Source organism: Hyperoodon ampullatus (genome assembly GCF_949752795.1).
Source record: "Hyperoodon ampullatus genome assembly, chromosome: 8".
In the NCBI taxonomy this organism is placed as follows: Eukaryota; Metazoa; Chordata; class Mammalia; order Artiodactyla; family Ziphiidae; genus Hyperoodon; species Hyperoodon ampullatus.
Genome location: NC_136921.1, coordinates 35,672,644 through 35,691,100, shown reverse-complemented (window position 1 = coordinate 35,691,100; position 18,457 = coordinate 35,672,644). Strand labels below are relative to the sequence as shown.

At 40.1% G+C, this 18,457-nt stretch overlaps 2 protein-coding genes across 3 annotated transcripts in view; one reads left to right on the top strand and one right to left on the bottom strand.

Moving 5' to 3' along the window:
• Positions 1–6,794, top strand: part of NIF3L1 (NGG1 interacting factor 3 like 1) — a gene marked incomplete at its 5' end in the record, with an annotated part of 11,643 nt that extends 4,849 nt beyond the window's left edge. The window contains 3 exons of one of the 2 annotated variants that reach the window (XM_079709644.1): positions 1–115; positions 1,734–1,817; positions 6,430–6,794. The exon at positions 1–115 is cut by the window's left edge and continues 24 nt beyond it. In XM_079709644.1, coding sequence (XP_079565770.1) covers positions 1–115; positions 1,734–1,817; positions 6,430–6,614 — 384 coding nt within the window. In that variant the 3' untranslated portion in view covers positions 6,615–6,794. The remainder of the gene's footprint in view (positions 116–1,733; positions 1,818–6,429) is intronic. The other variant, XM_079709645.1, reaches the window with a different exon arrangement.
• A 5,961-nt stretch (positions 6,795–12,755) lies between these two features.
• The window catches only part of ORC2 (origin recognition complex subunit 2), a 46,848-nt gene continuing 41,146 nt past the window's right edge, over positions 12,756–18,457 (bottom strand). Inside the window, exons 15-17 of the mRNA XM_079710754.1 lie at positions 16,434–16,495; positions 15,266–15,384; positions 12,756–12,888 (exon numbers count right to left, since the gene is read on the bottom strand). Of these exons, the coding sequence (XP_079566880.1) occupies positions 12,802–12,888; positions 15,266–15,384; positions 16,434–16,495 (268 nt within the window). The 3' untranslated portion in view covers positions 12,756–12,801. The remainder of the gene's footprint in view (positions 12,889–15,265; positions 15,385–16,433; positions 16,496–18,457) is intronic.

The window sequence follows — 18,457 nt, the reverse complement described above, 5'->3', positions numbered from 1 at the left end:
GGACGGTTATGCACCCTGGATGAGTCTGTCTCCTTGGCAACTATGATTGAGCAAATCAAAAGTTACCTAAAACTGTCTCATGTTCGCCTTGCTCTTGGAGTAGGGAAGACCTTAGGTAAATATGTCTCCTTTATTTGTCCAGTGTACTTACTGATACTGTTGGGCAAAAATTGAAACTCTTGGCTGTGTCAGTATAGATGATAGAAACGTGTCAGCAGCTCACAGGAGATGACTGCTTTACTTTATCGATCAGGGTGGTTGAGGTTATACTGTGGTATACATCTCATTGGCCTAAACAAGATTTATTTCTCAGGCACACTCCGCGTTCATCTCAAATCGGTGGGGGAAGTTTGCTCCTTGTAGACTGGTTGCTGTTGCAGAGGGAGGGTTTCAAACCACCAGGTAAACATTCTAGTCTGGACATACGTACTCTGTTCAACTCACTGTCCAGAATTATTCAACCCAGGGAGAGCATGAAGTGCAGTCCTACCAATGTCCAGGAAGAAAGCTGGAAATTGTGATTGCTCCAGTTACAATACGAATCTTAAATTTTACAATACTGGCAATATTTTATAGTGAGGTAGTGCTAAGTGATGTGATCCAGTGCGGTTTCTGAGTTTTGTAGCCACTGCCTTTTCTCTTGGCTTTCCCCAGTATTTTGGGTAACAAAAGGAACGGGCAGAACATTTGTTGGACCCCTGCAGTGAGCCTAGCACTGTACCTGGTGTCCTGAGTGTGTGAGTTCCCACCGTGAAGGCGGCGAGTGGAGCGCAGGTGTTCTGAGTGTGGAATCTGAACGCCTTGGGTTCACATTTGTCTGTCTGCTGCATGACTTTGACAGGCTACTTAACCCCCTGTGTCCTGGTAGCCTCGTCTGTAAAAACTGCAGAAATAATAAAACCTAACTCATCGAGGTGGTGGTATAATTCATGTGACTGGCACACATTAAGTGCAGTAAACGCTAGCCGACGTTAGCTGTCTGGGAAGTGTTATTATTCCCATTGTATAGGTGAAAAAAATTGAGGTTTGGAGAGAAACTTATCCAAAGTCCACAGCTGGATCAAACAACTCATGAGTGTTTGTTTCCAAAAAGGGTTGGTGGCAGAGATGGGATTGGACTTCTGACCAGCTCCAGTGCCACTCTTGTGAAATACCGCTAATGAAGTGTCCATTCTAGAAACCTAAGTGCTAAACACTTATTAGATTTTGGCTTGAAAGATTCTGTATTTCACTCTTCAGAGGATGCTCTTTCAGGATAAATATGATATTTAAATAAAAATGTGTGTCAAATCCATTCATAGCATCCTCTAACTAGCCCTTTTAGTTCCTTAGCTTCCTTACCTGGGAACAGAGAGTTACCTGCTTACCTCTCACTGTTACCTGGAGATCCGGGTGAGGTTGCTTTACTGAGCAGCATTGCAGTGAAGCCCAAAGCCTAGTGCTAATAGTGGTTGATACTATTCAGGGGTGCCTTATATGGGCTTCTGCAGCAACATACGTCTGAAGGAATAATAATGCTGCCTTGGGTTAGCTCTGCAATGCCAGGGAATAGTCTGTTTGCCTATGTGAAGATGTGTTTTATTATTTTTTAAAACTTGGTAAGCAAAATTCACATACTGGTGATGAGACTAGGAGTGAAATCTGCATTACATTTAGGATTCTCGGTATAAATTATAATATTAAAACGAAGGGGAATTATAAAGTAGTGGCCTCTTGTTTCCTTTATCTGGAAGAGTCCCCAGTCAAAGTCGTGGCCGTGTGCGCTGGTTCTGGGAGCAGCGTCCTTCAGGGAACAGAGGCCGACCTCTACCTCACAGGTAGGACAGCCTTTGGATCTTTTTTCTACCCTTGTGCATCCCTTCCCTACCTTGATTTATTTTTTTTCAAGTTAAGAAATAGCATAGGGCTTCCCTGGTGGCGCAGTGGTTGAGAATCCACCTGCTGATGCAGGGGACATGGGTTCGTGCCCCGGTCCGGGAGGATCCCACATGCCGCGGAGCGGCTGGGCCTGTGAGCCATGGCCGCTGAGCCTGCGCGTCCGGAGCCTGTGCTCCGCAACGGGAGAGGCCACAACAGTGAGAGGCCCGCGTACCGCAAAAAAAAAAAAAAAAAAAAAGCATATTTTAGGACATCATCTGACATATAGATGGATCTAATAATAGCAGGCTTTAGGACAGCATCTGACATATAGATGGATCTGTTATTTGAACCTGAAATAAATAGGGACTGTGCCAAAATTGGGAACATACCATATTCTTTGTGGAGGGGAAAAAAATCATTAAACAATTAGATTATCTAAAAAACTGATGTTCAGCACTTATTTAACTTAACTTCTTCCTAAACATGATTTCTCTCAGATTTCATATGTAAGATAATAGGACACTTTTTACCTTGTCGTCTTAGGTAGAAAATGGTTCCTCTTACTCAGCCCTAAAGACAATCATCAGTTTCTATCAGTTATAACTCCAAAATCTTTCTAGAACTTTTCCCTGTATCTCCATCCAGGCATCCTCTACCTGAAGTACTTCATCAAGCTTCTAATCTTAATCTTCCACACACTCCCACAAAACTAACTTTCAAAAGTACAAATATGATGGTGGATAATATTATCCAGGCTAAAAACCCTTCAGTGATCTCCTTCAGCTGTCCTGGTGAAGCCTAAATGTTTCGTCCTCTTTCATGCAGCCTTTGTACATGCTGTTTTCCCTGGCTAAGATGTCTTCTCTGCCCCTCCGGACGTGCAGGCTCAGCGGCCATGGCTCACAGGCCCAGCCGCTCCGCGGCATGTGGGATCTTCCCGGACCGGGGCACGAACCTGTGTCCCCTGCATTGGCAGGCAGACTCTCAACCACTGTGCCGCCAGGGAAGCCCTGCCCCTTTCTTAAATTTCTAGTGGTAAAAGCTCAGAGACACCTCCCCTGAGAAGCTTTTTCTTGACAGTGTCCAGCTCCTGCCCCTGGTGGTCATGACTTCCTCTCCCGATTCCTGTCACTTTGTTCTTAACCTACAGTATGCATTTCTTATTGGACATTAATTGTTTGGCTCCCAGGCTTTATACTCTGTCCTTGTGGGTAATACCTAACTGGTAACCTGGCCCATCATTCCTCCAAGGAGTTGGAGGCGCTTTGTACACTGCTGCTACCAGCAGTATTTCTACCTCTGTGCCTCCTGAGGGTTAGGAGACTGGAGGTTAAAGATTACTTTTCCCACTTCTAGGACTAGACTCAAGGGTCTTAAGCCCCTGGCCGTTCCTTTGGCTACCTCTGGGGCCCTCCGTTACTAAGGCCTCTCCTGCCACCCACACCCATGCCTTGTCTAGCACACCCCCTTACAGAGGCTGCTGCACTTGAAACATTGTCACATCCCTAAGTATAGAGGTGCAGCATCTGAGCAAGCATGATGTATTTTTTGAACCAACTAAAAATGTATGTGACCACTACCTGTTTTCTTTTCTATCCTTCAAAAGAGGTAAGATTTTTATAAGCCCTCAAATTTATACCAGATTGAAATAAACTTTCAGTGTATAGGCAATTTGATATCTTACAACATGGTGTTTCTATTTTAAAATTTTAACATTTTACTTCGAAGGAATTTCGAGGGAAGAACTATAGAAAAGTTGCAAGAATAGTACAATGAACTCCTATATACCCTTCACCTAGATTACTAATGGTTATATTTTGCCACATTTGTACATTTTCTCTCTCTCTCTGTAACATATCATACAATATATGTGTGTATATATTTGTGTATGCATAACTATATTTATATATTTCCATGTTTCCTCCCAAACTGTTTTGTAATAAATTGCAGATATGGTGACCTTTTACCCCTAAATACCTCAGCATTATATCTCCTAAGAACAAGGACATTCTCTTATATGACCATGTTGTGATGATTTCAGGTTGATATCCAATCCATGATCACACACTACCTCTGGAATAGTTCTAAACTTTGTCTTCAGAGCATTGACATTTTTGAAGAGTGTAGGCCATTTGCTTTGTTGTATATCTCTCAGTTTGGAGTGTCTGTTTCTTCATAAATGACTTTTTTTAATTAGTTTTTTTTATTATAAAGCAATATGTACATAAGATAAATTCACACAGTTGCAAAATGTTAAAATGTCCTTCCTATCTGGTTAGTTGGGGAAACAGAAAATATCTTCTTATCTGGCTAACTTAAGATGCCTATGGTCTGTGAGGCATCACTTTGAATATAATTTCAGGGATGGGAAGCCCCAGCCAATAGACCAGTTTTCATCACCCTTCCTTTGAGCTTGATGTGTTAGGTCATAAAGGGTAATATCCTAGAGAGACCAGCAGATGGCGAGATTGCTCCTTGCAATTATAAATTGTCTTTGATTTGCTTTTTCTTTCCCATAGCTGCCATCCTGAGCCAGCCTTTCTTTCCTTTGTCTTCTGGTGTTATTGCAGGGTCTTTATGGATTTTCCCACTTCCATGCCTTCTCCAGCCAGTGCATTTATAATAGTCCAGGCAGCCAGATTTTCCTTCCTAAAGCATGACTTCTAACTGAGCCACCCTAGTGTCTTTTTCTCCTTTTACTTTTTCTCTACTGTTACTTAGATTAAGATGTTTTAAAAGGTGCCCGAATAAAAACTATTCCTTATAATGAAATGATGCATATTTGGGTAGGGGGGAGTGTGGGGAATTGAAGATTTGGGCAGGGGGGCTTTTTTTTTCTAAGAACCATTTTTTAAATGCCTTTATGTCTTTTAAATGTATTTCAAAATTATGCTTTTTATGAACAAGCCAAATTGTGCATAATATATTTTTGCTTTTAAGTTGGAAGTCATCAGATTCATAAATGGTGTTTTTTAAAATTCAAAACATTTGAGTTTTCCCAAAATCTTTTCACAAAAGATGAGATCCTCTTCCACCAGTAACTTCTAGGTGTTTTGCCTAAGTCAAAGGAAATACCTTGCTTTTAATTTAAATTTTATTTTATTTTATTTATTTATTTTTTTTAATTTTTTCCCGTATGTGGGCCTCTCACTGTTGTGGCCTCTCCCACTGTGGAGCACAGGCTCCGGACGCACAGGCTCAGCGGCCATGGCTCACGGGCCCAGCCGCCCCTGGGCATGTGGGATCTTCCTGAACCGGGGCACGAACCCATGTCCCCCGCATCAGCAGGCGGACTCTCAACCACCGCGCCACCAGGGAAGCCCCCCTTGCTTTTAATTTAGAAATAACCTTAAGTTCATTTCATCCTTATGAATTAGACTACGGTTGATGCTGAAAATTTTGGTACTCACAAAGTGTAAAGGAGTCTCTGGGAAGTAAGCTTAGGATTTTCTTTAAGATTTATTTATTCATTTTATATTTTATTATTGATGCGTTGGGTCTTTCTTGCACACGGGCTTTCTCTAGTTGCGTCGAGTGGGGGCTACTCTTCGTTGCAGTGTATGGGCTTCACATCGCTGTAAGCCTAGGATTTTCGTGAGGTATTTGTTATTTAATAGTTACATAAGAAAGAAACTTTTTGAAAGCCCCATTTTACTTAGCAATGGTCATTTATTTTATTGTGGAAACTTTTTTTTTTTAATTTATTTTTTATTTTATTTTTTTTTTATTATTTATTTATTTTTTTTTGCTTTATAACAAATTTAATCAGTTATACATATACATATGTTCCCATATCCCCTCCCTTTTGCGTCTCCCTCCCACCCTCCCTATCCCACCCCTCCAGGCGGTCACAAAGCACCGAGCTGATCTCCCTGTGCTATGCGGCTGCTTCCCACTAGCTATCTACCTTACGTTTGGTAGTGTATATATGTCCATGCTGCTCTTTCACTTTGTCACAGCTTACCCTTCCCCCTCCCCATATCCTCAAGTCCATTCTCTAGTAGGTCTGTGTCTTTATTCCTGTCTTACCCCTATGTTCTTCATGACATTTTTTTTTCTTAAATTCCATATATATGTGTCAGCATACAGTATTTGTCTTTCTCTTTCTGACTTACTTCACTCTGTATGAAAGACTCTAGGTCCATCCACCTCATTACAAATAGCTCAATTTCATTTCTTTTTATGGCTGAGTAATATTCCATTGTATATATGTGCCACATCTTCTTTACCCATTCATCCGATGATGGACACTTAGGTTGTTTTGTGGAAACATTTTGAATGGGTGTTCCTACAGGTCTAATTATGGCAGTATTAGATACTGTTGGATGTGTGAATTTGGTTACTTGCCTTGGATCTGCCAAGGAGAAAGAATTTGGAATTCTGTACCTCTTTTTAAATTGGAGGACATGTAAGAAACACGCATATAACTTTCTAGGTTTATATGTAAAGTTCTGCTGCATTACATTTGCTTCATACAGAATGCAAAGTTGGTATTTCTGCTGTTATGGTTCAGCATTCCTCAGACTCTGTGTCTAATATTTAAATATTTGTTCTTTCTTTTGTTGGCAGGTGAGATGTCCCATCATGATGTTCTAGATGCTGCTTCCCAAGGAATAAATGTGATCCTCTGTGAACACAGCAACACTGAACGAGGCTTTCTTTCTGATCTTCGAGATATGCTGGGTGCTTACTTGGAGAATAAGATTAATATTATCGTGTCAGAAATAGACAGGGACCCTCTTCATGTGGTATAATGCATGCAGGAACAACCAGATGACACAATCTACAAATCGAATGGCTCCCACCTCAAATGCATAACATCAATCAGTGGGGTATCCTTCTGAAAGAATGTCTTAGAAGGTACATTATCATTTCTGGTTTCTTGATCTGCTTCACCAGATGTTCTGTAGCTCAGAAGGTAAAAACAATAATATAAGAACCATTAAAGAACAATTATTATAAAGAACAAATTAAAGAATATATTGTATAATATGTATTCATTATAACCTCTAGGAAAGATGGAGTAAACCTGTTTACTTAACATTCTTGGGAAATATCAATAGCTCAAGTAGTCATCTCCTTAGCTTAATTATAGATGGGATGTGTCATTCTATATCTCTCTGTCCTTAGTTATTTTAAAAATATACTTCTCCAAAAAATATATATATATACATATAAACCTTAAAAACTTGGGATTAGAACACGTATATATAGGTAGTAGCCTCTGGAGGGTGATAAGGTCTGTCTATATGTTTCTGTTCTTAGATCACTAACCTCCCACCTAAATTTCAGAATCAGGATGAGATTTATCAGGATGAGTTTTGTTTTTTGTGTTTTTTTTGGCCATGCTGTGCCGCATGCAGGATCTTAGTTCCCTGACCAGGGATCAAACCAGTGCCCCCTGCAGTGGAAGCACGGAGTCTTAACCACTGGACCTCCAGGGAAGTCCCTCAGGATGAGTTTTGCTTTTTGTTTTAAATATACGTGATCATTATTCATGTAGTTATTGCTTTATTGCTTTTTAGGTAACTCACCTGTAATTTTATTAGTAATGTATTCAATATAAAGATGGTTAACTTTCAAAATAATGTTAGTGAGTACTTATACAGTATTAATTTTGTGCCAGGCACTCTTCTAGGTGCTTTATAAACACTTTCAATCCTTTATAAACAAGCATATAAGTATTGTTACTCCCATTTTACAGATGAGGAAACTGAAACAGAGGTTAAGTAGTTTGCCCAAGGCCACGTAGCTAGGAAGTGATGGAGTTAGTTAGGACACAAACTCAGGCAGTCTGGCTCCAGAGCCTGTGTGCTTAACTACAGTGTATCTTAATCAAATACATTGATGACAGAACTGATATAAGAGGTATGGAAGAAATCCTGAAGGGAAAAAAAAATCCATTTTAACTGTGATTTTCTCTGGGGAGTATAATGAGAGGTGTTTTTTTTAATTTAATTTTTTTTTTTTTTTTTTTTGGCTGCGTTGAGTCTTCATTGCTGTGCATGGGCTTTCTCTAGTTGCGGTGAGCGGGGGCTACTCTTCATAGTGGTGTGTGGTCTTCTAATTTCAGTGGCCTCTTTAATTGCGGAGCACGGGCTTTAGGCACGCAGGCTTTGGTAGTTTTGGCGCACGAGCTTAGTTGCTCCGTGGAATGTGGGATCTTCCCGGACCAGGGATCAAACCCATGTCCCCTTCATTGGCAGGCGGGTTCTTAACCACTGCGCCACCAGGGAAGTCCCCGTTTTTTCTTTTTAATGCTTTTATATGTATTTCCAATTTCGCCACTGAGCATGTTACTATGGTAATGGCAAAAGCAAATCTTTTAAAATACTATTTGTCTAAGATGAGAAGCATAGAATTTTATATTTCCTTTGTAGGATCCTTTTCCTACCAATCTTTTTTCTCCTGGAGGCTTTGGGATCCTAACTTATATTCTTGGTGGTTCATCTGTAATACTGATTCACTACAGAAATAACCAGCAGGAGTGAGCCTTATGAAATGCCCCCCAGTTAGAGTTGGAGGAGCCACCAAGAAAGGTGGGAGAACAGCTAAGTGTCAGAAGCCAAGTAGAAGGCTTCAATGAGATGGTCAGCTTTGTCAAAGTAGAGAGAATGAGATGATAGCAGCTTTGAGAGACTGTCTTACTGGTATTTGCTTCATTCATTCATTCATTGTTCGCTTTCTGTGTGCTGGGCCCATAGAGATGTGGGGAGGATAGGACAGAAATTTGGATGACGGTTACAATAAACTCTTAAGTAACTATGATAAAGATATGCATAGGGTTTATAGGGAAGGTCTTCTGGGGAAAGGGGGTAGAGTTCAGTCAAGAGGGACAGCTTGAACAAGTGCACTAAGTAGAGAAACAGCACAGCACATTGAAAAACCCAAGTAATTAATTCACGTAAACCCAAGTAATTATTGTCATGGTGGAGAGCACAACGCAGGGGAGGTATGGTCAGAGGTGATGACGAAGAAATCAACTGAGGCCAGCAGCTCTCAAACCCTCCTTTCTTTCTTTCTTTTTTTTTTTTTTGTGGTACGCGGGCCTCTCACTGTTGTGGCCTCTCCCGTTGCGGAGCACAGGCTCCGGACGCGCAGGCCCAGCGGCCATGGCTCACGGGCCCAGCCGCTCCGCGGCATGTGGGATCCTCCCGGACCGGGGCACGAACCCGCATCCCCTGCATCGGCAGGCGGACTCCCAACCACTGCGCCACCAGGGAGGCCCTCCTTTCTTTCTTTATAGCACACTCAGGTGTGGTGTGATTTCATCTGTAACTGACTGACGACGGCAGTAAGGATCTGAAGGAAGTAATTTTATGTTAAATCCAGTTTCTTTACTGGCGTGCTAGCATTTCTAAATAATTAAAAATACCCCCACACACATCCTATGCAGGATTTATTTTTATTTTTTATTTTTTTCTTCCTGTGCAGTTTTTAAAAAATAAAGTACCACTCAAGATTATTTACTTTCAGCTGTCAAATTTTCTGAACTGTTAACTTTAACATGTTGATTGCTTACTTGTATATATCATTGTTTTTCAAACTTTTAATGTGTACCAGAACATCTGGAGATTTAGTTAAAATGCAGATTGATTCAGATGCCTGAGTAAGGGCCCAAGCATTTCTTAAGTTCCCAGGAGATGCTGATGCTGCCATTTTGAGGACCACACTTTGGGTAGCAAAAGTAAAGGTGCTAAAGTATTTAGGTGACCTAAATACTTAAGACTTGAGGCCCAAGTGATATATGCCAAAATAATGAAAATTTGGTAATGAGCTTTGTTATACTCATGCTTAAAGTTATATTTTCCAGTAGCATTAGTTATTTCAAACTTATTCAACACATTAAGGATACTGTAACTTATTATTTTTATTTATTTTATTTTTTTGCGGTACGCGGGCCTCTCACTGTTGTGGCCTTTCCCGTTGCGGAGCACAGGCTCCGGACGCACAGACTCAGCAGCCATGGCTCACGGGCCCAGCCGCTCCGCGGCACGTGGAATCTTCCCGGACCAGGGCACGAACCCGTGTCCCCTGCATCGGCAGGCAGACTCTCAACCACTGCGCCACCAGGGAAGCCCGATACTGTAATTTTTAATGCTGTTAAAACCTCAACTAGATATTTCACATCACATTTTCATATTCTCTCAACTGCCTGGCACAGAGCCTTCTACTTAGTAAGTTCTCAGCAAACATGAATTAACATGGCTTAACAGCAATTTGAAAAATTAAAAGTATGGGAGACTCTCCCAAGGGAGAGAAATCAAATAATTACAAAAAGCCTGAGAAAGTCATTTACATGACAGTTTATCCCTTGGCTTTTAGGAGACACAGTCTGTGATGAGGCAGACTCTCGTGACTCCCCGTTATATCTGAGAGCTACTCAGGACTAAGCTGGAAGAGTCACCTCACCTCCTAGAATGTAGGAAAATACATTGTGAACTTGCTACTGGCTCCAGGTTTGAATTGGTTGGGGGGAATAATACAGTTGACCCTTAAACAATGTGGGGTTTAGGAGTGCTGACCTTCTGCACAGTAAAAAAATCCAAGTATAACTTATAGTTGGCTCTCCCTGTGTATGCTGTTTCTCTTTATATATCCGTGGGTTCAACCAACCGTGGATTGTGTAGTACTGTAGTATTTACTATTGGAAAAAATCTGCATTTAAGTGGACCCATACAATTCGAACCTGTGTTGTTCAAGGGTCAACTGTACATTTCTAAAGTTTTGTTAGTAATTTTTTTTTAAGTAAAACCTATGCACCATCCCTTGAACTTACTGATCTTTTGTATGAATGACATGTTCATATATTAAAATGGCAAACATGATGCTAAGAAAGTTCAGTTTCTGGAGTATCACAAGAACCGGTTTAGAACTCCCTGCCTAAGGAATTCAGGATTATGCCAAGTTTGTAGAGTGTAACTGTCCTGCATCCCCTGTGCCTTTTTTGGCCTAAAATAGCCATTTTATTAAGAGAAGCCAGAAAAGTCTTTCAAGGTTTCAGGTCTGTTCAATCTTGCGAGAAGCGAGTAACAGCAGAAGTTAGGAGCCTTAGCAATCAAATTGATAAGAGCTTAAGCAACACTGATGTTGAAACAGGTAATGAAGAACATATAATTCTGCCAAGATCACCATCAGAACTGTAAGATGCACTCATAAAACTTTTGAAGCACTTCAAGATACCTTTAGTAAAAAAACCCAGTACTATAAATGAAAAAAAAAATGGTTATATCCAAATTGGTTTATTAATAGTAAAGACTATTCACACATACTGCTTGCAAACAGTATAGACACAAAAATTATAAAAATAAACCAGTAGATATTTAAGGGCAAATGCAAAGTTTGCACATTAGGTCATTAAAGATTTCATATACTTTTTTATACTGTAAGTTATTATAAACTAAATATATTAAGCAAAAAACAAAAACAAGGTGCAAACCAGCAAGTATCATATGCCACCACTTGTGTTTTTAAAATGAGAAATACAGACAAATACCCTTAGATGTGCATAGAATACCTCGGGAAGAATGCTTAAACTGCTGTCAATGGCTGCCTAAGGGACTGGATCAGGGGATGGTAAGGAAAATCACTTTTCATTGAATATCCTTTGGTACAATTAAAAAATTTTAGAATCCTATTCATGTATAAATTTAAATATTTTTATTAGTAATTATGCTTAAGACTAAACCCCTTAATACATGGATTTAAAATAAAATTACTTCATTATATGACACAAAGAAATGATTTTAAAAATTCTGATCATTTTGGGAAATATTTTCATAAAAGGGGTTTACAAGATGAGAAATGAGTGAGAAATGCTGATGCAGTATATTACAGTGCCCTTTTAATGAAGAATTTCATTTCCAAGTATGAAATAGTTCAGGGAGTATGTGAAGACTTATCAGCTGACTACAGTGGCCAAGATTAGCCTTCTTTTCTTTCCTAAGAGAAAAACAGGCTTGAGTATTTAGGAGGTTTGAAATTGTCATTTTAAGAAAAAAATGGAAATGTCTTACAGTGAATTTTAAAGCCTTCTTGATAGAGAAATCAAATTCATTTAAAGCCAGCCATTAATATGCTGGTTATCTGTATGTTATTCAAGAAAAGAAAAACATGTTGATATACAAGAATAGTTACATTTTTATTTTCTGTTGCCTTGAAAAAATAACTAAAATGAAATTCAGGTTTGTGTTTCTCTAGCCTGGCTTCTAACTTGTATCATGAAGGTGACAGCATAGACATTAACTGTCCTGAACAGCACGACCTGTTATTGTTCATGTGCTTCTGGGATGGGCACACACCCTCTATACTCTCTCTGTTTTTCCTACTCTCCCAACTGAATAGCATCATGCTCCTTCCTCTATCAGCATGTAGCCTAAATACAAAAGGAGAAAGGTGAATTACCTACTTTCCCCCAATCTTACACCTTTTGTTAAGCCATTTCAGAAACAGTAAGAGATGATCTGCCTTCTCTATTATACTCTTCAATTCTGACACATGGAATAGCAAATAAAGCCGATTTACGTGATGCTGCAATGTCTTTGTACTTCCACACTCTGGAACGAGCACATTTGCAAATAGCTCCAGGAGTGTTAAAAGGCCCTCGAAAAATTAGGAATATCATCTCTGGTAGAAAAGAATTCAAAACATCCTGCTCCAAATAGTCCCTGAGCACACTGTTCCTTCCAGCAAGAAGTCTCCAGAGAGGTAATGAATGAAAGGCACATTTTCTCCAACTTGAGGACCACTGCATAGTACTAGGATGGTACACCAGCCAGGCTAATAATCAAGGTTCTAATTGATGACATTCCCCCTCCCAATTTTAAATCTTACACATTGGAAAAAGAGTCTAATATTGGATGTAAACACAACAGTTTAGACTAGAGGAATGGCAGCTGGGGTACAACTCTTCCACAGAAGATTCAAGAGTACAGGAGAGCTTCAAAATTCCTCTTCTTCCTTCTCCAAGAAATCAGTCAATGTTCCATTGTCAACAGGAATTAATAAATATTCCACTCCATCAGTTCCCTAAAAGATGTAAGAATACCCTGGATGTTAGTCATTCGTAAGAGATATATTTGAATCCTGTTGTAGGTTAAACAAAAAATTGATTTGATTTCATTAATATTTTATATAAATATAAAGGTATAAAACTTAAGGCCAGAGGGCACACAGGCATATATATCTATTAAATACACTGAATTTATAGTTAAGCCGCTTTACAGTGGAAAACACTAAAGGATGAGAACGTGGGTATTTTATTTTCCACCTTCCTGCTCTAAAATCTTATACCACTGACTTCTCTGTTCCTTTAGTCCCCTTTCAACTGGATCCTTCCCATTGGCTATAGGTTCGGGTATCTCCCATTTTAAAATAACCCTCACTAGATTCCTCATTCTTCTCCATCCGTCATATAACCCTGGCACCTTTCCAGAAAAGTTGTCTATAAATGGTGGTCTCTATTTCCTTGCTTTTCACTCAACCCAGGCCAACCTACCTACTGCCACCATTATCATGTCACCAGAAGAGCTTTTGCTTAGCCCTCCAAGGAATTCCAGTTTCCTAAATTCATTATGTATCTTCAGTCTTTGTCTTTTTGGCCTCTCGGCAGCTCCTGAGACTGCTGACCTTTTTTTTTTTTGGCTGCACCACGCAGCATGTGGGATGTGGGATCTTAGTTCCTTGACCACAGATCAAACTCGTGCCTACTGTGTTGGAAGCGTGGAGTCTAAAGCACTGGACCACCTGGGAAGTCCCTGACCGTTCTTTCTTAAAACATGCTTCTCGGGCTTCCCTGGTGGCGCAGTGGTTGAGAGTCCGCCTGCTGATGCAGGGGACGCGGGATCGTGCCCCGGTCTGGGAAGATCCCACATGCCGCGGAGCGGCTGGGCCCGTGAGCCATGGCCGCTGAGCCTGCGCGTCCGGAGCCTGTGCTCCGCAACGGAAGAGGCCACAGCAGTGAGAGGGCCGCATACCACAAAAAAACAAAAAAAAAACACATGCTTTTCTTGGCTTCTGTGACAACTTAGTTTTCTTCTTGGCTCTGTGGCTGTTTCACCTCTGCAGGCTTATCTTCTACTTGGCCGTTAAGTGTCACACTGCTAGGCTTAGTTCTTGGCCCTCTAATTTCACTATATGTCCTCTCTCTAGATAGTCTCACCAATGCCTGGTTTCAGTTATAACTTAAATATGTAGGAATCATAACCTTGTATCTCTAGCCCAGATCTTTTCTCTGGTATCTTGTCCCAGGAATCCAAATGCCTAGCTGACATCTCTATTCGGAAATCTCAGAAGAACCTCAAACAGAGTAAGTCCAAACATATAAGACCATGAACTCATGCTATGTCTCCCCCAAAATGTTGCTCTTCCAGCTTCTCATCCAATGATCCCACCATCTCTCTGGTTGTGCAAGCCAGAAGCCAGGAATCACTCATGACAACACCTTCCTTTCCCTTGGCTCCCATATCCAGTCTATCATCAATTCTTGTCAATTTTGAATCCAACCACTCTTCTCTCTTTACCCTAGTCCAGATTACCATCATCTCATGCAGGCTACTAACACCTTTCTAGCTGGTCTCTGTGCCTTGACTTCTGGCAATCCCCATCTTACCCTGCCCCATTCCACTCTCCATACCATTGTCAGAACAATTTTTTAAATGACTCCCCATTATTTCAGAATAAAGATTAAAACCCTTTCCTTGGCCTAAAAGTCATGCATAGTCTAGTCCTTACATCACTATCTTTTCAGCCTCATTTGTGTCATGCTGGCTGCCTTTTTGTTCTGGGGCCTCTTTACATGCTGTTCCTGCCTAGAATTCTCTTCCCTTCCCTCTCTGACTAGTCGTCTCCTAGTCTCCCTAGGTCTCAGCTCAGTGGTCTCTTCTGATGCCCATAACCAGGTCAAGTCTACCTACTGTAATACACTCTTTCAGAACCACGTCCCTTCTGATCACAGGACTTACCACAGCTTAAATTTTACGTGTGTGTGATTATTTGGCAAATGTCCATCTCCTCCATTAGACTTTAAGCTTTATGAGAAAAGATATTAGGTTTTTGCTAACTTCTGTATCCTAATGCTTAGTGAAATATCTCATATAAAGTTAGTGCTCAATAAATATAGACTGGATTAATGATAGGGTAGAAGGAAGAGAGGGAGGAGGAAATAGGATTATTTGACTCATCTCTAATGGCCTGTCACTCTGGACTAGAAGTCATAGGTCTGCTGCTCTCCTCTGAAGCAGAGTTCTTTCACCTTCTCTCTGTCTACAGAACTCAAATGGCACACTGCCTAAATGGATGCTTGTGACCCATCAGGCAACCTCAGTTTCATAATCAGGCACACGTGTCCTTAAGTAAATGAGATACACTAATCGTGGCACACAATGCTACAGCAGCAAAGTCTCACCTTCTTTGTTCTTATAAGCTTGTGGTCCCTAAATTCAGTTAACTGGGCCCGAAGTGTCAGATTACTATTGACGAGGAATGCCTCCCGACACTGCTGGTAAAAGTCTTGAAAAGAAAGTCCTGGAGAGTTCAAAAGATAATGTGAACAAAAGTCAGTATTTAAGACATAACCCCATATGTGGATACCCATGCCGAAGAACACAGAAAAAAAGTGCTATTACCAAAGTATGTCAAAGCAGCCACTAAGTGTTGAAGTAAGTATCTCTGGAAGAAGCAAAGCTAGGGAATACTTAGGTGTTATGTACTGTGGCTTACATTCTTAAAAGAGAACTGATTGGTTGAAAGCAGTCAACTGTGGCCAAATATGACATAATCCCATGGACAGTTTTAAACAGCGTGAATAAAGTTGACTTTTTTTTAAAGAGGGAACTAGTAAGTCAAATGAGAGCTGAATGATTATTAAAATGTGTGTTTAAATTTAACACATTATTTCACTCAAGGGGTAGAAAATCTAAGATGTCCAGCATATGAAATATATGTAGTTGGTAGACACACATCCATAGGTAGCACAGGAAATTTTAAAATTAAGCTGGATTTGTCTTTCAATTTGTACTGGCAAACAGCCTGTTCAGCAGTGTATCTGTAGGGCTGCTTGAAAATTTTCGATATGGCAGACACGATATCACAGAGCAAACCATTTATTCACTGCTGTGAAAAACTGCAGTGCTATTATTAGATTCTAGAAAAAAGAATTTATGGGATGAAACAAAAAGTCACACAATTTAATATCATAAATATTGGATACCATGGGGCTTCCCTGGTGGTGCAGTGGTTAAGAATCCACCTGCCAATGCAGGGGACACGGGTTCGAGCCCTGGTCCAGGAAGATCCCACATGCCGCAGAGCAACTAAGCCCGTGTGCCTCAACTACTGAGCCTGCACTCTAGAGCCCACGAGCCATAACTACTGAGCCCATGTGCCATAACTACTGAAGCCCACACGCCTAGAGCCTGTGCTCCCAACAAGAGAAGCCACCGCAATGAGAAGCCTGCGCACCACATAGAAGAGCAGCCCCCGCTCGCCGCAACCAGAGAAAACCTGTGCGCAGCAACAAAGACCCAACGCAGCCAAAAATAAAATTAATTAATTAAAAAATATATATTGGATACCGATGTAAGAAGGGTTATCCTGGTTATCCAGCTGATACTTTATTAGTAGCCTGAAAATCCCCCTAGGGAAAAAACAAAACAAAACAGGAATTCAAATCCACAATGTTAACATACAAAGATAACAGCTAATAGTAAAATACACAAAGAGTGTGAAACACCTGGCCTGTCTGTATTACCTTCTGTTCCTTTCTCAAGGAACATCATATCCTGGTCTACTTAAAAAGGAGAAGCTTTTTTATTTCCTTTTAAAGAAAATCTAGGAGTACAGCTGACCCTTGAACAGCACGGGTTTGAACTGCATGGGTCTACTTATGCGTGGTTATTTTTCAACAGTAAACACTATAGTACCACACAGCCCCCGGTTAGTTCAACCTGCGGATGCAGAGGAACTGCGGATATGGAGGGCTGACTGTAAGTTAGGCACGGATTGACCCCCATGTTGTTCAGGGTCAACTTGTTTTTTTTAGACTACAGGTTGGTCCACTATAGAAAACTTGGAATATATAATAAAACTAAAGAGGAAAATATTAACCCCATAACCTTAAAATAACAACCACTAATATTTGATGTGGAGATCATACGTGCATATGCTGCTTTCTCAAGTCTTTGTGGAACAAGGCAGTGTGAAAACATAAATTCATGCATTTACATATGGTATACACCATTTTATACCTCTCTTTTTCACTTATTGATTTTCCCATGTCTTTAAAAATTCTTCCTAAAGTTTTTAATTTCTGCTCATCTATTGTACCACAAACTGACCATTTCCCTACTGGTTTTGGATGTTCACATTACTTCCAATTTTAATTAATAAAAAATATTAATTTATTAAATTAAATACAATTGTAAATAAATACTCTTTCATATTTTGGATTGTTTCTGTAGGAGTGTGTACCAAGTAGAATTATTGGGTTGGAAGCAGTATTACACAAACTAAGTTCCCCAGAAGTCCCTGGATTTGGCAAAAATTTAAAACCTTTTGCATTTTCATTTTTATGACAGTCTAGAAGATAATTTCTATAAGCATATTTTGGATCATCTTAATGACCACTTTATAACTAAGTACTACCACTGACTACATTGCTGAATTTTGGTGAAGATTTTTTGATCAATCACATTCATACCAAGTAAAGACTAAATTATATTGGAGTGTACAGAATGAACCAAAAAAGCATTGGAGACTAGCACACAGACATTTAGGTATGCCCAACTAAAACATAATTGCATTAGAGCATTTACATTGCATAGATTCCCAAGTTTATATGTAATAACTTGCAATAGTCCATTAGGAGTAAGCATAATAGTAAAATTAAATGAACACTTTTTCTATTCCCAATTCCATCAAAAATTTTGATTAGATATTCATTTAATACATATTTCACTATTACTGCAATGATAATCTTCAAGTGTACAAAAACAGCTTTATAGAGTAATAAAATTCACTGAAATTAGCATTTGAGGGTTAACATCACAAGGGAGTCTTGTGATGATAAAGCTGCGTATCTTGATTGTGGTAGTTACACAAGGCTACACATGTGACAAAACTGCACAGACCTAAACACACACACATGCACAAATGGGTGCACATATCAACGGTGAAATCTGAGTAAGCTCTCTGGATTATGCCAATGTCAGTCTCCTAGTTTTCGCACTGCACTGTGGTATGAGATACTGGCAGGGGGGTGGTTGGGAAAGGAATGCTCAGGACTTGCCTCTTACGTTTCTCTGTGGCCTCCTGTGAGGCTACTAAACGCCTTTTTTCAACAGGTTAATTATGCAATTTATTTTTTGCTGGCTTATGCTGTATACAACTTTCCTTAACCTTTATTAATTGCTTTTATTAATTCAGATATGCCTCTTGGTTAGGCTGCTGAAGGGCTTCACTGGAGACACTATACAAAGATGTTCAAGATTTAAGAGCATGAGCTTTGGAACCATGCAGGTTTGGATCAAAATCTCTGTGCCCTTTACTATCTACCTTAGAGGAGCTGTGAGGATCAAATGAGCTATTTCATGTAAAGGGC